General features: G+C 46.8%; 1 protein-coding gene across 1 annotated transcript; it reads right to left on the bottom strand.

Moving 5' to 3' along the window:
- Window positions 1-6,001: 6,001 nt before the first annotated feature.
- VASH1 (vasohibin 1) lies at window positions 6,002-16,847 on the bottom strand. The gene is made up of 7 exons (XM_080619722.1): window positions 16,214-16,847; window positions 11,146-11,234; window positions 10,038-10,094; window positions 8,837-8,911; window positions 7,402-7,783; window positions 6,908-7,020; window positions 6,002-6,309 (listed from the first exon to the last, which is right to left on the bottom strand). The coding sequence occupies exons 1-7, from the start codon at window positions 16,472-16,474 to the stop codon at window positions 6,237-6,239; spliced, it is 1,050 nt and encodes a 349-aa protein (XP_080475848.1). The 5' UTR covers window positions 16,475-16,847; the 3' UTR covers window positions 6,002-6,236.
- Window positions 16,848-17,832: the final 985 nt, after the last annotated feature.

Below are 17,832 nucleotides of genomic sequence, written 5' to 3'. Positions count from 1 at the left end.
GAGTTGTTTTCTTACTGCTTCACTGAGTTGTGTATCCTTTCCACAATAAAAGTTTCTCACTAAGGTCCACGTAGCGCAATCTGACTGACTTAAAAACCTAGAACTGCAGGCTCTCAGTAGCAGGGGAAAAGCCTGATCTAAGAGGGAGCAGAAAGTGTTATTTTTAATCTGAGCTGTGGCCAAGTCATTGTTTTGCTGTTCTCATGCCACGGTCTAGCAATCACTGTGATGTGTACATCTAGAGGGGATTTAGGAGTTATCTGATTTTTAGCAAAATCTGTAAGACATGGGGTAGAGGGTATTTTCAAGCAAGCATCCGAAGTAGAGGTTTACAGAAGTCAATTTTTGCTAATACTATTAAGTATTTAATAGGGAAGCAAGAAGTCTTTGAGTGCTGCTGAAGTCTGTTGTCAACTCCTGGGTTTGAGCACAGGCCATCGGGCTTATGAAAGGGCACCTCTCTTCTTTTGTGTCTTCACACCACCCAAGAGGTGCTGTGCAATTAATTCCCCTCAAGGCAGAATTTGTTCATATAATTAACTTCGCTAAGAGGGACTGTTGCATGTGCCATTATTTTTGGAGTAACAGATCAGGGGATGTTTATTCCTTTCCTCTACATTCCATTTCCTCTATACATTCCTTGCCTACATCCTGGCCCTGGTCCCAGCTGTTACTCATTTCCCTGGGGAGAAGGGCTGTGTTATGCCTGAAAGATGATAGCCTGAATAAAGTTGGATCCCCCTTGCCGGGAATGCACTGAATCTTGCAGCTGACTGTCCTTTATTAACGCAGCATTTGTCTTGAGAAGTCCTGGTGAGGTCACTAGTCTGGAAGGTCACTAAACTAGAGACCTGAAGCAGAATTGCTTTTCAGGCCAGGGAGGGAGACTAATCATATATTGAAGAGTAGAGCAGTGCAAGCAGAGGCTTGTGTTAACCCTTACAGCATTATTTCAACACTGAAGTTCTGTTGCTGCATCCACTGACTTTTATTTTCTGTCCAACCTGACTGATGGTAGTTGAAGAGGAAAAGATGAGTTTTAGCCTTTGGTACACAGCCACATACACACTTCTTACACTCTGGCAGCTGCCTCTGTGTGTACAGACATATGCACCTGTTCAAATGACAGAAGGAGAATGAGGGTTCTTCCATGTCCATAGTGTTGCAAGTACAGGGCATCTATACATAATCTGTCTGATACCATCACTCAAGGCTGTGCCTTTGACTTCTCAGCTGACTTACATCAGAAAAGTTTAAATTGGAAATAAAGACAGTACAGACATATTGTTTTCCCTGCACAAGCTGAGAGCAGTACAGAGGGAATTTTATTTTCTAAGTGTCAAAGGAAGCAGGAAGAAGTATCAACATGAGGGCTATGGGAAGTGCAGTAAGAACTAAATCTAAATACAAGTTCTGTGTTGGCTACATAAGAACACAGAACCTCACTGATTAATTACAAAAAGACACACAGGATATTGTTCTTAAAGAAAGAAACCTGCCATTTCTTAGTTCTGAGCTGTACCAGTGATACAAATGTAAATGTTTTTGGAGCACCCTATCAGTGCTAGAGTAGAATACTGATGTGCATGGAAGTGGACCACTCTGGTCCCACTAGCACCATCTCAACCCTGACCTGGAGGGAAACTCTGCTTGGCAGAGATTATTGGGGATTCAAAGCCTTCTGGGCCAAAGTTGAGTTGCTCCTGAGCAGATAGGGCCAGGGCACCACTGAAGGAGAGCGGCTGTGATACATTTAAGTTATAAATACATAATGCGGGTCTTAATGTTGACATGATGACAGTGCAAGACCACCGGAATATATTGAGTTATTTCAGCTAGACTTGCACACACAGTACACATAGGACACAGGGCACCTTCTGCTTCTATCTAGTGCCTGATCGTCAGGACCACGTCAAGAACTTAGAAGAAGTGGCTAAAGCAACCACCCAAGCCTCTGGTGCAAGGTCAAGCCCATCTAATCCAGACTTTTACCTTTTGGCAATAGGAGCATTCTTCTGTTCATTGTGGTTTCTTAAACTCCGCAATTTTAAGGACAGTCATGTTTCAATCTATACAACACCACATGTGAGCCTACCTTAAAGGGCAGGCATCTGATTAAGGCTTTCACCTGAAATACTAAAACAAAAATTCTTCATGTTAAACAGATCTGGTAACAGTGGTACAGCTACTGCATGAATAGAAACTATGTTTCAACCACAGTTTTGGAGTCATTTATTCTGGTAGACCCAAGCATACTATACTGACCTATACAGTGCCATACAAAATAGTCACCTGGAAAAAAAAGCACTCCACTTCCACTAAACAATTGCTAACATACCTTAAGTTCCTAAAGACTCATTTAGTTTATCGTATCACAGTTAAAAACAAAAAAGGCTAGTGTCACAATCTGATGGACACTCAACCCTACTCTTTAGTATATGAAGTTTATATCAGAGTGACACTGTAGCAGAAAGTTTTGCTCACTAACCCATTCGTCCATTAAAAAAACTGCAGTTGGCCAAGGACCAACTTGGTCAAGAGTCAAGGGACCAACAAGGACAAGAGTCAAGGGACTTGTCTACATAAAAGTACAAAGAAAAACTCTTATTTCAAGGTTTGCATTATATTAAAAATAGTTTTGCTAGTAGTAGGTCAGCATTTGTTCCAAGTCTGTCAAAGCTCAGCCCGACTTGGCATATGACATAGGCAGTGTCCATCCATTCCTAGTGTTATGGACGCAGTTGCTTTCCAGAGAGTTCAGAAGGACCTGTACTGCAGAACAGACATCAAATGAGACCTACCTACTGCTCAGTGAAATCTACACCCCAGAGCTACACGTGCGATACTAATATTTAACATTAAATAGTAGAACTCCTCAAGATCCTTTTTTTGTTCTGCAGGCCCTGAATTACAGTCTCATTCCTTATTTTCATTCCTTCTCTGTAGCTCTAAAGACTGCAAAAGTGAAAAAGACTCATCTCCAGCCTCTTTTTCCTTATGGTTAAAGGCAGACAGACCAGAAGCCAGAGCAGGTGGATAAGGGAGGAAAAAAGTGGAAGTGCAGAAGTTCATTTTTCATTATACCCTTAGGTTTCTTACTGCATAAAACTGTATTGCACTAATCCTTTCTGTCACAGGGAGATGCTCTCGTGTTGTTAGCAAGGAAGCTAAGCTTTGTATTGAAGTGATGCATCTTGTTACAAAGATGGGGGTAGCAAGAGCAAGAAAGGGAGAATGGTTTGGTCATTTTCCACTTTTTTAAGCATCATCTGCTAAGCTGGAGACACAGAAACAGTAAGGGGCAGGAATTCTACCACACAGAGAAACATAGTAGAAGGCTTGAAATAACAATCCTAGTAGAGGGTGTATGTCTGCTCCGGCATCCATCTTGAGAAGTCATCAACATTAGCTACAAATGAAGAATTAAATACCTCCTAACGTACATAATTGTGCAACTAAATCTTGAAAGAGTATACTCTCCTCTGGCTACAGCTGAGGATTAGGAGACCTTGAACTCCACCTGTCATTCATTCCTTAAACATCCACTTCCTTTGGTTTTCTAAGCTACTGGCCTCAGTTACATCCTGCAGGAAAGCACTTAATTACCAGGTCAAACAAAGCATTTTGTTTTAAGCCATTCTGTCCTGGTGATATAACACTGCTGAGCATCCCTTTTGCCCTGCTCTCGAGAAAGCATCATTAGCTTGCAGCTGACCTCTCACTTGCCCTATCTATTCTGAGGTCTTCCTCCCCCCAACACATTTCCCCTCCTTTCCATCTAAAAAGGCTCCAGTCTGTCCAGCTATTGAATGTGCTCTGTATGAAGCCACTGATTACTTTCAAGAGCTCACAGTTACCCTGAATTAACTAACCAATCAACCAAAATCATGGTGAGGATGCATCCTAGTTTTATCTAAACAGTGTTTATAATGTTTTTTTCTTGGATTTAATCCACTTTAATAAAACCTGACAGTCAGTCTCCCTTGATGACTGCTGCAAGTATTTATCATATGATTTACAGTGGCACCTGAACTTTCAGTCCACTGCATAGCAAACTATGCAAAGGCAGTTTGTGGCTTTCAAGTAACGTATATTTTTTACAGGTAACAGTGGTACCTTTACAGCTAACATCATCATTAGCATCCAGACACTAAATATGTTAATCTACAGCCATACAAAATTGACCAGAGGACACGTTCAGATGGGTGCTTGGCTTGCTACTGCTGTGTGTAATTTCAGATTGTTGCATGTAGCTGGAGTGCAAGGGAGAGGACAGGTGTTGCACTGCACTGTGGAAACTGGCATCTGCTTCTGGACTAATCTTGTCTTGGGTCATCAGCAAGTTCTGCTACCTCCCTGTGGATAGTCCTCCTGGTTGTACAGCATAGCAGAATAGTACAGGCGACAGAGAGAGCTTGGAAGGACAGACTGCCCTGGTATGGATATAGCACCTTGCACATTATGTCACAGTTAAGGATGTACAATTAGGAACTTGTGAGGCCTGAGTTAAATCGCTTGTGGGTGGTGCTTCAGGGATTAACACTGCTTTAATGTGACAGAAGAGCTGATTCGTTTGGGGATAAGAACCCATTCTCTGCCACCAAAATAGCACTGCTTATACGAGTGTGTAGCACAGCAATACTGCAGAAAAAAAACCTGGTAGAGCTAAGCTCCATCATGTTTCTAACAAGTTCACATGAAAGAATAAACCCAGTTCTAACAAAATTAAACATGTAGTATTTCTGAAAGTTTATCTCCTTGTCAGTGCTGTGGTAAAACAAAACTCAGTTTCTCTCGAGGATACTCGCACTTCCAAGCTCAGTTTTTACATCCCCTAGATCCACACATCCAGATCACTTCAAGGCCATGCTGTTCTGACTTGTGGCAACTCCACTATTTCCAGGCCCTCAGCCTCAAAGCGACCTCTGACAACACTCCAGATTTCTGACAAGCAATACACTGCTTAATCAGTACTACAACACTCCACTGGAAAGAAGCGTAGGACAAGTCAAAGCTGAAAGCAGGCAGAAAGGCCCAAGCCCTCTGGGGAAGGCTAGCCTAGGTGGTGCTGTTAAATACTGCAGCTATCCAAAGAACCAGAACACAAGCAAAGCTCTGGGCATAGGGTGGGGAACTACTTTCAGGAGGCTCTGGGCTGAGCTGCTGCAATCTCCTCTAGCAGGGCTTCCCATCAGCAAGCATGTGCCTGTAACTCTAGCACTAACACTACAGTGAGGAAGGAGCAAGGATCTTGTGGAAAGGAAAAATACGTGTAAAACCTGTTCACATCATTAAACCCTTCTTTAACTATTTATTCTTAAAACTTGTACCTCAGTGACTGAAGTGCCTTCTGCAAGCTTTCACGGTAGCAGTCACTAGAGAGAGAAGGCTCATGAAGGGTGGGCTCAAAGTTCAGGCTTCCCACTAGCCCCTGCCTGGTCAAATGAGGTCTCTATGCCTGTTTTCATATGGCAATGGCATAGTCATATCATCATTGCTGATGACCCACTCAACAACAAAAGGACTTAGAGCAACAGTTCACCGGCATCACAGTGGGTAAAGAAAACCATCATCCCACTGTTTACTCCCTCAGAGACAATGAAATGCTTTGAAATAGGCAGGACTAAACACACAAGATGTGGTTTCTGCAGATGAAAGGTCTTTGTATGATCAATAAATCAGACTGAGCAAATTCAGCCCTCTCTTACAAGAGCAATGTTAAACAAAGTGTTCATAATGGCAAAACTGGGAGTTTCTGCACAAGATGCAAAACGTGATGGGGGCCATCCCATTCCAGCATCACATCCAGCCTCAGCCGTGCAGGTCTTGCATGGGTTGAAGGCTTCTGTGCAGACAGGGAAGAAGTGCTGTCAACAAGATGCTTCATTTACTTGCTGTCAACACAAATAAATTGATAGCGAGTCTGCTGACCCCACTCACTTCATATTCTTCCTGCAGCAAACTCCCACCAACATTCACATCTTCCCCCCCCCCCCTTTTTTTGTAAAAATACTTGTTTCAGTGAATTAAGATGGACACCTCTCCCAGAAACAGGCAGGTGAATCCTCTGGGACCCATGGGATCCAGCTCTGGGACTGGCCCGCTAGGAAGTACGTGGGAAGATCAGCACTCTGTTCTGCTCCCACTCCCCTGTCTCCTTCCTCAGAATCACTGCAGGTGTATCCAGGTCCCAGTTGTGGCCAGCAAGAAATCTCTGGAGCTAGGCACAGCTCTTTTCACACCCGGATCTGGTACCCATTGAGGTCTGGCATGGCTTTGGAATCAGCAGGCTTCTTCTCACCAGATGGCCTGTAAGCAAAGAGGGTAAGTACTATTCTGAAACTTTTTTTCATTCAGGAGGTGCTGCACATAGAGATGGCAGCACATGAAAAGGAACAGGAAAGCTTCAGACTTATCCTACACTACTGAGGGCAGGATTATTCTACAACCTCCAGTAACTCTCCCAGTGATCTTCACAGAAGAGAATTCAGGTTAGGAAGAGTAGGAAGCCCAGTCTGGTGCCCCATACCAGTTTCAGGAAAGCAGTCTCACTGACAGCAGTGTAATTATTGGAATCTCTTTGGGGCACAGGTCTATGAAATGCCAGAGCTCAGACCCCTGCATAAGGTTAAATAACTGCTATCAAGATCACTGTCTATTTCAGCTGCCTTCCTCCTCCCTGCCAAAACAAACAAAAAAACCCCAGCTGTTTCCCCACTCCCCAAGCAATGATAAACTCATAAAGGCACAGACTAGGGAAGTATGATATTGCAGGTCAGATAAGTAGCCCCTGTTATGAAGAACCCCAGTAAGACATTAGAAGGATGCAAAACCTGACAGCAATGTGTAGTCTGTGACTAAAATGGAGATGCTCTGTATGGGTTTCCTGCCCAGCAGCTGCACTCACCGACGGTCCCCACGGCTGTTGCGCCTATGGGGGCTAGCCTGACCTCTTTGTGGGGAGGAGACATCTTTCTTTCTGTCCTTGGTGGGAGATGGTGGCCCAGTTCCTTTCCCAATCTGCCAGAAAAATTAAAGTAAGAGCAACATGAGCAGACAACCAATATGAGGAGTAACCAGAAAACACAAAGCAGTGATTAATTATATGGGAATTAAAGATAAAAAGACAAGACAACCACATAAAAAAAATACAAAAGCCAGAAAATAGTAATAGTGACAGCTATGTCTTCAAGTACTGTATACAGTCCAAGCTAATTACAACTACAGTACTGCATGAGCATCCATTAGGGAACCAGCCTGTATCCTCAGCCTCCAATTCACCCTCTACTGTAGCACCATCTAGGAGAGTGTCATGGTTACTACTTCATTACCCCAGTACACCATCAGCTAGGCAAGACAGCAGATGCAGCAGCAAACTGCTTCTCCACCCTTGCTGCTTACCTTCAGCCTCATATCACGGGCATGTCTCTCAAGCTCTTTGCGGAAGTCTTCCCGTGTTAGCTTGTCTAGATCCAAGATGGAATGCTTCCACTCAATCTGCTCCACGCTGTGTGGGTCATGGGACACACAGTGGCCCAGTTTCACCTTTTTGAGAGTGTGCCAGCAGCGGCGATATGCCTCCTCAAAGTCAAAGATGAGTTCACTTAGTGTGCGGAAGACAGGTGCTTTGTACATGAGCTCCTCACGTCGGCTGATGCCCAGTGCCCCATAGCGGCCTCCGAAGTTCACCCCCAGCACAATGTGTCGGAAGTAGTTCCCTGAGAAGTGGGTTTTGAAGCTAATGGGGAAACGGTCCAGCGTGGTCATGTTGTTGGTGAGGTAACTGACAGCAGCCACTATTGAGGAAACAACTAGTGATACCATTTTCTTGACAAGATACTTCCTTCCTCCTCCAGATCCTCCCAGCCTGCTCAGCAGACTTGCCACTGATTCAGGCATCAGATAGGCAGGATTTGTTCTCCAGGTCAAAGGTCCAACCTATTGCAAGCTGCCCTACTTTCATCTGGGTCACGGGGAAACCAGACTTGGCCTCCTCAACAAAACCTTCAACAAAGGGAAGTTAATTTCAAGGCACTTTTGTGAAGCAGAAGTGTTAACACCTCAAGTGTATGTATTCAATACCTCCCAAACTGTAATAATAATGCTGTAATAATAATACTGTAGCATTATTCCTCTGTTTTAATCTGTTTTACTAGCTACTATTTCACACACAAACCAAGGACCTTAGGGACAAAATACTCATCAGACTACCCTTCTGAACCATTTGCTTGCCATCTGTGCCTTTCCAGGTGGCTTTGTCAATGTGCATCGAGAACTTACAGCCTCAGTGACATAGACTAAGCCTGGAAGATAGCGAGGAAAGATGTGTACTTAGAGATGACACATGTCTAGAATTAATAAAGGTATTGCCTAAGCTGGCAGGCAGTGTTCGACACAATAGTAAAGTGACATACATCATAATTAGAAGTTGTGGAGGATCCCTAACTTTTTAAATGTAGAACACATGCAGGCAACATTGCAGTAAGGGAACAATGTTAGTCCACAAAGGACTTCCTGACCTAACTCTAGCTAGTATTTTTGCCCCTCTTTAGATGTTCCTTAGATTCTTCTTTTATCTTTTTCTCACATACAGAGTTGTCCAGAGCAGCATCAGCCTTCTTGGTGAAGGAGGAGCAACTTCAAAGAACTAGTTCTGATATTTCAGAGAATTGCTTGGATTTGGATTTTTTTGGTGGTTTTCTGGGAGAACTGGGTAGGGAAAACAGGGATGTGCGGCTTGGCAGCAATATTGTCAGCAGCCTGAAAGCATCATAACGGAACAGAGGAGAAAACACAAAGATGGACAGACATGCACAATTCCATGAGGAAAGGATACATTCCCAGGATCACAGCTTCCAGGCATTTTATTGGCAGGGCCTCTTTGGTCATTTCTTTGGCCAGGTCCATCAGCCTGCAGAGTAGGACAGGGGAAAGATGAGGACAGTTAGAGGGCTTGTGCTATGCAAATGTGGCTAGTTTAGGCCTTTTGCACAATATATGTGAAGTAGGTTTCCAGCAGAGAAGGTGGCCCACTGACGACAGGGAACAGAAGAAAGTATCTTCTTTAAGAAGATACTAAATCCAAACCAGGTCTCTACCACATGCTGTTGCTGCTTACGAGGAACTTCAGTGAGTTACAGCAAAGCTGCCTACTTGGCCAACCTCTGTTTTAGTGAGACCACAGCACTTGGCTCAGTGAGTTCTGGATGGACACCCGTGTGGCCACAAGCAGAAGCCTCAAAGGACCGAAGGCCAGCAGTGTTTGCCTCACAAGGTTCAAGGACAGTAAAGCCCTATTCTCTGGCATCAACTCTACTCTCCATTCAACAAATACTGTGGAGGAGCCATTGCACTGGTTAAAACACAGGACATCTAGGGTCATATAAGTCTGTGGATAAGACCAATGGTAAGAAGCCAGTCTTGGGAGGCTTTCAGTATGCTGGCCAGGAGAGTCAATTAACATCAGGTGCTTATCTCCTTAACTTACAGAGCACAGCTCTTCCCAAAATTTGCAGTCAGGAGAATCCCCCTTCTCCTTCAAAATATGAGACATCAAAGCTTAGTAAGAGTAGATTCTGCAAAGGCACTCACAGGAGGTATGAAGTTAGACCTGTAAAGATACTTGGCTTTTATGAAGCTTGTTTAGGGCAGGACCTAATTTCAGAATCCATCAGACGTTTATATAGTTATATGTTCTATATATAGTTCATATAGTTAGAAGGAAGCAGAATCTGCACACCTGGAAATACATTTACATTTTTTTTTTTTTACTGACTTTACTACTTTTTACTGACTTTTACTACTGATTTACTGACTCACAACAATAAAATCTACTCTTGTCCTTGAGAAAGGCCAGACACAGCTCTGCCCAGCCATGCCCCAGGCAACAGACAATACAGTCACCTAAAGCAGGGTGGAGCTGCAGTACTGAAAGCCCTAAGTGCCACCCTGACCTTGGTCAGGGAACGGAAGGAAAAGCAGTAGGCCCCAATATTGTAAAGCAAGGATTAAATGCTGTAGGGACAGCCAGCACTTACCCAGTCAGAGGTCTGCTCTTCTTAATCTCAAAGAATTGTGTCCCAGTGTGATTGTACCTGGAGGCAAGAAGTTAAAGGCTTGACAGCTTGGAAAACAGAGTTTGAAGAAAACCTGTCTGAAGAACTTTCATGTTACTTACTATTCTCACAGCAAAGTCATGATCCCACAAATATAAGAGCAACACAAGAAAGACCCCATCTCCCTCATGCATTTCTCCCATTTATTGTCCCTCCTAACTTCCACTGTATTTCCTTCTTGTAAATTCTTCTCTTTCTCCTCCCCACACACACATTTCCACTCCATTTCCCAAAGGTCAGTGCTGACAGCAAATGCTGTGCTCAGCCTTCCAGTTGCCAGACAGAACATAGTTAGATAGATCTCTGCCTGCTCTGGTCTACCTTATTCTAAGACTGACTAGGACCCAATCCAGAGTACAACAACCTTAGATGGGTGAGAGGTGTCAAAAGGTCTGCCTCCTTACTTTTTTTTTCAGGGCTGAAGCCAGAGCTAGCTCTGTATCTCATCAGTTAGATTAGACTGTGCATGCATCACACATATCTGCTGTCCAGCACAACTGGGATGGAGAAATCTCATTCCCAGGACACACTGACACTGGCAGCTTTGCATATAAAAGGGCAGAATACCACAGATGCACAAAAGCAGGGCAGCTGTCTAACTTTTAGACAGCTGTCTAACTTTTAGACAGCTACAGAGAAGAGTGTTCAAGTGGGATGACCTGAGAAGCAGTTATTCTTAACACCACAGCTCACCCATACCTTACCAGTGAGGTGACACAGTTTGTAGTCTAGCTCAGACTTGGCTGTCAGGGTTGCAGATGTGAGTGTTTTTAACAAAATGGCCACTGACCTAGAAGCGTGGGTAGTGGGAAAAGGCCCTTGACCAACGTGCCTGTTTGTTACATGGAGTGAACAGGATCAGAAAGTAACTTGGGCAGACACAAAGCAGTTAAACAAACCATCATCCCAAGTCCAGCTTCCTCTTTTTAGGGAGCAAGTTTCAGTTCTCCTCCAACTACATCAGAACAAGCTCTTCTGCTCCCTCTTTCTGGGTTATCACACCAGTGACTAACATAACAGTAAAGGATACTGAAGCTCCCTGATGTAGCGCTGTACAGCTTCCAGGCGCTCAGGGATGGGGGTGGACGGCTGGAACGTAGGCACACTTGGTATGGGAATCTGAAATGGGGAGCAGAATGTAAATCACTGCTTCCAAACCTCTCCAGCTTCTTGCTGAACTCGGTGGCAGATAACTACAGGGAGTGTGTTCTCTGAAACCAGCCCCTTTTTGCTGTCTGAAGTGATCACACCAGAACATTCCACTGTTTCCACACTGACAACTGGAAAGGGATTCAGAATGAAGCACCACCACAGAGCTGCAAGAGAAACTGTGTGAAAGAGTCCTGCATTTAGGCAACATTACATTGGAAGAATGAGATAAAATTAACTGACAAGGCAAGACGTGAGACAGGAAAGTTATCACCGAAGGAGCTTGACCTCATTCAAATATGCAAACTGGAAGGCACAAAACAAAAATGAGAGAGGGAGGTGAAAATGGAGAATGAGTTTTCTCAAAGCCACTGGATCATAGAGCAGTCTTGTAAGCAAGGATATAAAGGTCCCTCACTGCCAGTGAGTTGGCACTGACTAGGACACAGGATTGACAGCATCATGATTCCCCCCTGCAGTGTCTGTTGTTTTGAATTACGTGGTTACAGAATGACTTCTGAAAGCTCACCATTTGGACTGCTGTGCCATTCTGAGGCCTCAGCCTTATGGGTCCAGTCAGATTTTCCTTACCATTTGTTCTGCAGGGGATAACTGCAGCCTTGTCAGCAGCTGAGAAAATGTGTCTAAGGGAAGAGAAGTGTCGTGTCCACAGGACAAATACAGTGGAGAAGACGCAGATTTGGTGTTGATTGACAGACTTGGAGAAACAGCCTAGTATTTTCTCTCTGAAGGACAGCTTATGCCTTCCACACACCTCTCTGATACCAGACTGCAGCTTTTCACAGCAGTTTGGTTTTCAGCATTTCAGTTCCTCTTCAGACTTCCCCCTAAAGATGGGCTATCCCCAGCTAAGAAAGAGCTAGTCAGAACCAGATCTTCCCTTGGGCTTTCTGCTTCGCTGTGTGTAACTGCCTCTGCTGGCCATGGCTTTGTAGCCACTTCTCACTCTCCACCTGTATTTCTGTGGCCACTCATTTCCATACCTCCTTCTGCCCTGGGTTGGCATAAGTGATTGGTGAACCAGGTCCAGACCTCAATCAGCTGAAAGCTGAGCCAGCAAGCATGGGTAGTTTTCAGTCAGATCAGTTCCCTGTCCTGGTTTGCCACATGGTTGCACTCTGCTTTTGCCTGCACGGTACAGGGGCCAGAGACTTCTTGACCTTGAGAGATGGGCTGTCGCTGCCTCTGAAAACCATGATCTGTAAGTGTTTTTAAGCCTAGCTCCAAACACCATCAGCAAGTAAAACACTGAGCTAAACTCAATCTCTACCCATTTTCTCTCCATGTTTTTTCATCAATCTCTCTTTTTTTTTATTTTTAAAAAACTAAGTAGCACCATTTGGCCACTGGTACCCATTGTCATAGTACCTCTTGGAGGTGTGCCAGTTACCATCTCCAATGCCTCATTGATATACCCTGCTTGGAGCAAGCAGAGGCACTGCCTGGCTCACTTGCAGGAGACAACACATGAACGGCAGAAGCAGATGTGAAACTGGGTTTCTTCAGCCACAGCAGGAGCAGGGAAGGCTCCAGAGAGCAGATCAGGGATGGAGGCAACTCTGGAACCACACGAGCTGAGTCAGTTTGGATGGTGTGAGCTGACACAGAGTCACAGGAAATAATTTCCAGGCAGAAACAATGAAAGAGGTAACAAGCAGGACAGGCTCACTATTTAACTTTGTTCCATTTCTTCAGTATGGGCACTTCCATGCTTTCTGAGTGGAGACTGACAGATTAAGTGCACATTGATGGCACAGATTAATGACTGGATGGATACTTCTCCCTTTACTAGTTGTGAAGACCCCCAGATCCCCTTTTCCTCAAAGGACTGTGCCATGCTGGACAGTGGAATGGCAATCAGTTCAGCAGGGGACTAGTTAATGCGGAAGAGCCTCCTGCACCTCAAGTAATTAAATTGATGAAAGTACAGTGTGCTCTCTCTCTCTCGGATCTGGGCCTGCAGCCCAGACTGGGCTACAGTTTCTTTTGCATCAGGTCTATAGCATTTTAATGGGGCAATAGAAACAGGAGGAGAGGAATAAGGTCTCCATCCCCACACTGACAGGATGGAAGATCCTAACATTTTGTCCTTATGCAGTGTCCACATTTCAGAAGGGCTGTAAATATTAGGCAGTCTTCACAATCCTCCAGAAAGCAGAGAGGAATTTATTTGTAGAAGAAAAGATAAGAAATCAGATCTATTTTGCTTTCCTTTTAGTTATTCAGGAAGCTGGAGGGACAGCTAGGAAGAGAGCCCAGATTTCCCAGAGCACATACCTCTGCCAGACTTAGCAGACTGACTGAACATGCCTGTGGTCCCTCATCACTTGTATGGAGGGCTTGCATCATGCCGCTCCTGGATTTACACACCCGAGGAGGCTGGCTATATGCGTGGGATTGGGACTCTGTTTTAAGAAAGGGGATCCTGAGAACAACAGAGATTTTCAGATACTAAATGGGCCATGCTCTATATGTGGCAAGGCAGATGGGAGCAAGGCACAGAAAAAGCTCCACCCTTATCTGTATGACAAAGGTGATTTTTTTGACTAGTCTAGTGTAGCAACAGTTTATGGTGCTTACATGTATCCAAGCACCTCTCTAATCATCCTTTTGCAAGCAACATAAGAGCAATACAAATCCCAGTTGTTAGCCTGACTAAAAAAACTGGATTTTACTCACCTCTTCAAGCATGAATCCATTAGATGCAACTCTTCCTGTCTTTGTCCTCATAACCACCTCATTTAAAATCCATAATTTCTTAATGAGGCAAGCACACATCACTTTGTATTTTCAGTGTGGACCCATTTGATGGTCCCAGCAGCTCCAAGCAAAGCAATACTCCATCCTGTTGCTAGGAAAGAAACAGCCTGCAGGAGGGTGGCTCTTCAGCCCAGTGTGCATGGCCAATCAACTACGTCCTGCCACCGTGGCATGGCTCACTCGATGCCCACTCACCCCAAATCTACTGGAAGGAAACGGAGACTGGAAGAGATCTCTGAGCTCTCACCCCCCAGTCAAAGACATGGCCCCTGCAGCTGCTCTGTGAACATCTAAAGTCTGATCACAGCCTCCTGCAGTTGTCATTTTATGGTATTTATTTATGGCCAACTCTTTTTGAGAGTTATTTCCCCCAAAACCCAATGCTGGCTACCGTTCAAAGCCAAAAATATCACAGGTGGTGAACCCCTGTCCAGTTTCCAACACCTAAAAAGGCCTGTTTGCCCTGCAGCACACAGAGAATACCTCCCTTTTCAACGGAGCTAATCCTGCAGAGTACACCCATTGCCCTAATTCTCATCTGTTGCATCAGCCATTCAAAGAAACTTGATGGAGGCAGGTGGTGATATAAGCAGTCCTCAAAGATAAAAACACATCCCTAGAGGGGAAAAGGAGCTAGGGAAACAAAGCCCATCCATCCTTGCTGCTTCCTGCATCCCAGCATCCTCTCAGCTGTATGCCCAACAAGCTTGGGAATGGGACCTCAAATTGCAGAGCAGTGAGTAGTTTATATATCTGTTTTCCAGGGTGCTAGCAGATGCCAAATAAATGGATAGCCCAGTTTTACCTGTTATTGCAAGAGCTTATACCACTTATGTCCCTTGACTGTAACCCTTTGGCATCAAGACTATAAAGTGAGAACAGTGGAAGAACTTCACATTAAGACCAAAACCAGAGACTGAGCACTGTATTTCCCTCCCCTCATGTACTGGCCTTTTGTTTGTGATCCTTTTTCTTCCATTTCCTTTGCCTCTCCTCATCAAATCAGCCCATTTCTGAGTAGTGTGCGTTCTGACTGATTTGAAACATGTTTTCAGCCTTCACACAGGCTCAGGACAAAGTCAAGAGGAGAGGAAGGAAATCTAAAAAGGAAGGAAAAGACCAGTAGGGTTAGAATAGGGACTGTAATCAGGACTCAAGATTTGTTCTGCTTGCTGCCACAGGTGCTTATAACTCTTCACTGCACAAAAGATGCTGTATCACATGTTTCTCCAGAGTTACTGATGGAAAGCAGTGCAGACTGCCTGTGCACTATATAATAGCATGTTCTTGTATACTTTCAGTTACCTTCCCAGGGAGGTAAAGTCCTTACTAAAACAGTCTCAGCATAAAAAAATTATGGTTTTGTATCTGAGTTTCCTCTGATCGTGTGATGGGAATACTCTCCTAAGCCACCACTGGAGTGACACACCGGATTTTTGCAGTGTGTTTTGTTCACAGGATGCCAATGAAAGGGGGAGATTTTTCTCCAGCTGAGGTGCAACAGAGATAGCAACAATCACAAGAATTCACATGCTAATATTTCAGTAGGTTAAGTGAAATGATCACCAGTTCCTCTTTTCGTAGAGTTCTCCTGCAACGCCAATAACACACTCAAAATCACATCTGACCCTACACACCAGCAACAAGCTCTGCAAGCATTCACTAACTCCCCTTTAAACTCTCAGGCGTCAAGAGTCTCTTTTTTGACACACCATTCTGTGCAAGAATGGCTTTCAGTGTGGGAGTCCGTACCCAAATCTAATTTCTTCATGTTTAAAGACTCACCTCTGCTTGTCTCCCTCACCCTCCCACCACAAGTATTCGGACTTTTCTAAATTTAACTCTCTTCATCCCTCCATCATTTATCCAGGCTTCCTCTTCAGCACAATCCATCTCCCTCCCAGGCTGCTCACACATGAGCCACCCGAAATCTGTTTTCCAGCGAGGCCTTAGAAGAGGGTGCTGCTGGCCGCCACGGAAGGGCAGAGCGCCGCAGCACCCTCCAGCACTCCCAGTTACAGCGAGGCTTTGCTTCCAGCAAGCACACCCCGGGGCCCTTTTCCCGAGGGATCACTCCCGAGCTCGGGGACCTGGCCTCAGAGAGAGGGAGGCGAGCGGCTCCTCTCAGCTGGATGCCGCCGTAGCCCCGTGGGGATGGGGTGTCTCACCTTGGGCAGGTCGGCGGCACCCCGGATCCTCTGCGCCACTCGCTCCCCCTCGGGGTGGATCCTGCCCACATGCCGCCACATCCGCTCCCAGGTGGGCTCGTCCACGGGCAGCCCGCCGCGGTTGACGAAGAAGGGGACGCCGCCGTCGCGGAGATCCTCCTCGCCCTCCTCCTCCTGCTGCTCCTCGTCCCGCGGCGCTGCCGCCGCCTCTCCGGACTGGGGGTGCCTAGCGGCGGCCGCGGCCCCGCCACCCCCCGGCATCGCCGCCGCCCGGTCTCAACGCCCGCCGCCCGCTGCCGGGCAGCCGGGGGCCGCGCCCCGCATGACCGGCAACCGGGCACGGGGCGTCACCGCCCCTGCCGCGCCCCCGGGGATATCAAGGCGGAGGGCTTTCGGGGAAAAGGGGAGCGCAAGCCAGGCGGGGCGGCGCTGGGTGCCGCATCAGGCCGCCGCGGCGGGGGAGGCGCCGGCGGCCCAACCGCCCGCGGCAGTGACGGCGGGCACCGCGCGGGGCGGGCCTGCCGCCGGGGTGTCCCCACCGCGCCGGCTCCCGAGCGCTCCGCGGGGCGGGGGGCCGGGCGGGGACAGCAACCGCCGCGGCGGATGCTGCATGCGGGGTAACAAAGCCCCCGCTCGGGGCGGTGCCGCGATGGGCCGGACTGGGCAGGGCCGGGCTAGGCACCGCTCCCCTCCTCTCTGCTCCGCCCTGGGCCGGGCAACGTGGGGTCTTCGCAGGCCCCGGGTCGCGGGGAGCGCGCACCGCGGTGCCCAGATCCCGCTTGCTGCTGGCAGGGAGCCGGGGCGAGCGGGTAGGGGTGCTGCTGCCCGCGAGCGATACGGGGGGGGGGGGGGGCGGGGCGGGAGGGCGGGAGCGAGCCGTTGGGGGGAGCATGGGGGTGGGGCCACGGCGCAGCCGTTTAACGGTCGACGTGAGGGTCAGCGCGGGGCTGGACGTGGAGCCGTTAGTGCGTGTACGGTCGCGGTGTTTGCTGGCAGCGGTCTGCGCTGCGGCTTTAGGTGGGTGAGGGACGAGGGAGGGCAGGGCCGGGCTGGAGCGGCCCGGGAGGTAAAAGCACCGCTGGGAGCGGAGACAGGTTTCTGTGTAGAGCTGTCTTTGAGGAGCAGAAGAACTGCGATAAAGTTGCCAAGTAGAAAGCAGTGAGTGGCAGAGATGGTGTTTGGGATGTTCCTGTTTTTACTTACTAAGTGCCACAAGGTAATCACAAAGGATGGTCTTTCCCTAGGCGGGAGCCACATTGCTGATCTTGGGATGTGTTTCTGTCATGAGAGGGCCCAGCAAGACTCTTTTGCCTGGGAAGAAGCAAAATGCATCTTTATATCAAGTCTGGAGGTGCACCACAAGTGAAGGACTGTGGTCTGCTTGTCTATTGTAGCCCTCCTGTGGCACTGTGAAGTGTGCAGCTGTGATGGGAGGTTCTCTGCACAATGCAAGAGATGTGGAAGCCTGTTCACTGTACTCCTGGCACAGCAGTTGTGTCCTCATCTGTAAGAATCAGGCTATGTCTTACTGTGGATAGGTCTGCTGGCTGTGTTTTCTCACCACCTTGTAATAAGAATCCATTTTGAAAGTTCTGGTATAAAAGTGTTCCATAACTTAA

This window comes from Psittacula echo (genome assembly GCF_963264785.1).
Source record: "Psittacula echo genome assembly, chromosome: 5".
Classification (NCBI taxonomy): Eukaryota; Metazoa; Chordata; class Aves; order Psittaciformes; family Psittacidae; genus Psittacula; species Psittacula echo.
This window is presented reverse-complemented; position numbering and strand designations above follow the sequence as displayed.

Coding starts and splice junctions, on each gene's coding strand:
- VASH1 (XM_080619722.1), bottom strand. CDS start 16,474: ATGCCGGGGGGTGGCGGGGCCGCGGCCGCCGCTAGGCACCCCCAGTCC. Junction 7,784..8,836: donor GAAGCTGTGATCCTGGGAAT/GTATCCTTTCCT, acceptor GGCTGCTGTCAG/TTACCTCACCAACAACATGA. Junction 6,310..6,907: donor AACAGCCGTGGGGACCGTCG/GTGAGTGCAGCT, acceptor CTTTGCTTACAG/GCCATCTGGTGAGAAGAAGC.